General features: G+C 42.6%; 1 protein-coding gene across 1 annotated transcript; it reads right to left on the reverse strand.

The window, feature by feature from the left end:
• Positions 1-1181: 1181 nt before the first annotated feature.
• On the reverse strand, positions 1182-3366 carry LOC306894366 (zona pellucida sperm-binding protein 4-like). The gene is made up of 8 exons (XM_079456856.1): positions 2990-3366; positions 2731-2918; positions 2568-2665; positions 2342-2499; positions 2047-2239; positions 1832-1979; positions 1684-1759; positions 1182-1613 (listed from the first exon to the last, which is right to left on the reverse strand). The coding sequence occupies exons 1-8, from the start codon at positions 3321-3323 to the stop codon at positions 1543-1545; spliced, it is 1266 nt and encodes a 421-aa protein (XP_079312982.1). The 5' UTR covers positions 3324-3366; the 3' UTR covers positions 1182-1542.
• Positions 3367-3825: the final 459 nt, after the last annotated feature.

Below are 3825 nucleotides of genomic sequence, written 5' to 3' on the forward strand. Positions count from 1 at the left end.
CCGGTGCAGATCCAGTGATAGTCCTGTAGGCAAGCATCAGTGACTTGAATCTGATACGGACTTAAACCAGTAGCAAGTGGAGAGAGATGAAAAGGGGTGTCACATGAGCCCTTTTGGGCTGTTGGAAGACGAGATGAGCTGCTGCGTTTTGAACCAGCTGAAGTGGTTTGATAGCCTTTGCAGGAAGACCAGCAAGTAGAGCATTGCAGTAGTCCAGCCTTGAGATTTCCAGGGCCTGGACAAGGAGTTGTGCCGCACGCTCAGTGAGACAGGGTCTAACCTTTTGAATGTTGAATAAGGCATATCGGCAGGATTGTGTTGTCTTTGCAAAGTGATCATTGAATGACAACTGTTCATCAAATATGACTCCAAGGTTCCTGGCTGATTCAAGTTGGACGTTGAGATCGTGTTGCACCGTGGGGTGTGCTGGAAACACGAGTAATTCCGTCTTGGTCGGGTTCAGCTGGAGGTGATGATCTTTCGTCCAAGCTGTCTGGGTGAAATGAGATGTAGATGTGGGTGTTGTCAGCATATGTAAAAGGAATACAACTGCTTAGTGATATTGCGATGCATTCTCAGTATAATTTCGGTAATGAGAGGCGCATTAACACTTCCCATTGTGAGGAATGATTATACCAATGGAATGCTCTTTTTGTAACAGAAAAATTAGCATTCACTAAACTGCTGCAAATTATTATTTTGTCTGTATTCTGTCTACTGGTTGAGGTGCTCTAAAAGCATTCTACTGTATTAAAAACCTGAGATCATCATTTGAATTGTGTATCCGTTAAACCAAATTATTAAAATGTTCTTGTGAACAATTATCATGATTTTTATGTCTGCGAGTTAAAAACCATTTAAACAAATATACTGTAAAGGACAAATTTAAACAAGATGCTGAAAAGGAGCTCAATATTAATGCTTCATATCTAAAGTCTATCTAGGGTTAGAATATCAATTTATGAACAATATGAAGCAATGTCAATGTTAATAGTAGGCTTCATTAACTTGACAACATTTAACATGTTTCATTGTACATGAAAGTCAGCTGAGACGGTACGCAGGCTGTGTGTGGTGTTCTGTCCTATGGGAAATAGTAGCATCTCAAGAGCCATCGCTGAGTGCTTCAGAATCTGGGCGTAACCGTATGCCATCCAGACATTTCTCACCTATTGTTTTATGAATACGGAGGATTCAGACATACTACAGTGTTCTCTCTTACTACATATGCATAGTTGGTCACATTAGTATACAGTCAAAGCTCGAGAAATTGTGCACCAGCCATGCATTTCTTGCCTACTGTTTTATGAAGACTGAGGTTTCAGACATACCATTTGTTCACAGCAAATATTGAATTAGTGTAGCTTGAGCCTGGGAAAGGCGCTATACGTTAAACTATTTAAAATCAAGCAGTTTGCAGTTCTTATTTAACCGCACACCACTTTTAGTGGCAGTTTATACCAGAACCCCCAATTCTCATTGGGGAACAAACCACCGAAACTGCAGTTACCCAAATTAATTTATTAAAAAGGGCAAATCAGTTTACATTGTAAAGACGATTCCTTCACTGGAAACCAGAGTTTCTTCATGCCTCTTGTCAGCAACATCTCTCCCTGGAACGCAAGAAAGTGTCAGGACAACAACACCGTAAAAAAGCAAACCAAACCAAAGTGAAACACATACGGCTTTTCCTGGCACAGCTCTGTTCACAGGAGCCAGAAGCAGGGTGGCACACCGATGTACTACAGTGAATGTAGATCTGAAACAAAGATTAGCTTTAGCAACAAATACAAAGGAAATATAGATACAGAAGGCGGCAAGGAACTCATACGATTTCCTGCAGAGGGGCCAGTGACGCTGGATCCACAAACGTGAACATCTTCACAACAAAGCGCTTGTAGTGGGTTGGGAACTGAAGACCAGACGAGCCAACTGTAGGAACCAGTGCAGTCAGGTAACGATCATCCTGGTAAGGGCATCTAAAAGAGAAGTGACAGTCAGGACTCGTTCACAGTGCACGATCTGGACAAATTAGATTCTACTCACCCATCAACTAGAAGATCCCACTGGGGTAGACTGAGAGGACTAGGGGTTGATGTCGCCCAACAGCGCCCCAACATCAGGACAAGATTGGGGTCAGTTCTCTCCAAAATGTGCACCTCAACATACACAGGATCGCGCAGGACTTTTGTGACTGGATACTCATCCTCACCGTAGTAGGACGTGTACGCCTCATCTCCTGAGGAATACCCTTGCATTACTGTCTCAAGCTAGAGATTTAGACCAGTCCTACATGTACAACTCCTGGAGAGGCATTTTTTGAAGACTAGCAAATCACTACCTTCTGCACAGCCTTTAGTAACACATTGGCCATTTGCCAGTCTAAGTTCCACCCCGAGTGGTCCAGGAGCAGCTACAGGTGGGGGTGGTGGAACAGTGTTGACCTCCACAACCAGAGCTTCCACAGCAGTGGCAGAATATCTACACTGGAAGAGAAGTCTACACAAACAAACAGTGAGCTTTTGACATTGGATCAAGAGTCACTCATGAGAACACAGATAACCTACTCAAAATGACTGTCCCTTGTGATGGAGCCAAGAGGTCCAATCCCAACTTCATAGGATGAAGTCATTCTGTTCTCATACACCACATAACCATTTTCCTCCTGCAAGCAGAAACACGATTGACAAAGTCTGTTCTAGATAGCCAAATCACAAACAGCACACTCACCATCATGCTGGTGCCACAGGCAGTGACTGGAAACTGGTATATGGCAAAGGAAGGTGTGGAACCAACAGGACCACAAGGTGCTTCATTTCCACCCAGCAGACGGACCGTGTCCAGATTCAGACGAGGCAGCGTGACATCTCTAGCCACCACTAACACAAACTGACCATCTCTCATACACTGGACAGTCACTGTAATGAGAAACAGAGGAAGTTAGAGGATCAGCTTGGCAAGAAACATTTAACTGGTCAAACACACTTACCTGACATCCCATAATAACACTGCTGTCCATTGAAGCAGCAGTTTATAGCTTCACACTCAGCACCACTGATACCAGGTTCTCCACACTGGATCTGCTCATAATCAGCTACAGCACACTTGTCAAGAGGTTCTGACTGCACCACCGGCTTCTGAAGTGGAAACTTCTGAGAAAACTGTTGTTCAGTTTGCTGATCGAGTCCAAATCTCTGTTCATTTTGCTGGAACCCAAGAGCTTGTGGACTATTAACTGGAATCCCTCTCTGTGGAACCGCTCTGCAAACAGAGCTCAGGAAAAGAAAAAGTAAGTGACTCAGTAAATTTCTGTTCCCAGCCATTTCTCTTCAACAGAAGAATACACTCACTGATAGTCTGAGACACTGTTTCTTGTCTTTTTTGTACTCTTTAGATTCATTAGCGATAACGAGAACCCCTCCTCTGTAATTAACATCTATCACAGTCCAGCTCTGCACAATCAATAAGTTAAACAATATCTTCTTTTGGATTGGCTCTTTCCAAACAAAAACCACAAAATCTAGTGAACGTCTGTAAATATTTTCCAACACTGGGGCTTCTCCACAGACTAATTCCGGCACATAAAATCTAAATGCAAGGCGGCGTCTGAAATACACTACTGTGATAGTATGAATATATACAACATCTTTCTCTTTGACCTGTGATGTATTAACAATAATAATCTACTTAGCCATTGTTAAACAAGCATTCTTCAAAAGTTTTTTTTAAAGTCCATTAATATAGCAGACACACTTAAATGTGAATGTTATCCTGCATGTTCATGATATGTGGAAGATGAGTGCAAACAGATACAATGTGAAACGT

This window comes from Barbatula barbatula (assembly GCF_947034865.1).
Source record: "Barbatula barbatula genome assembly, chromosome: 5".
Taxonomy (NCBI): domain Eukaryota; kingdom Metazoa; phylum Chordata; class Actinopteri; order Cypriniformes; family Nemacheilidae; genus Barbatula; species Barbatula barbatula.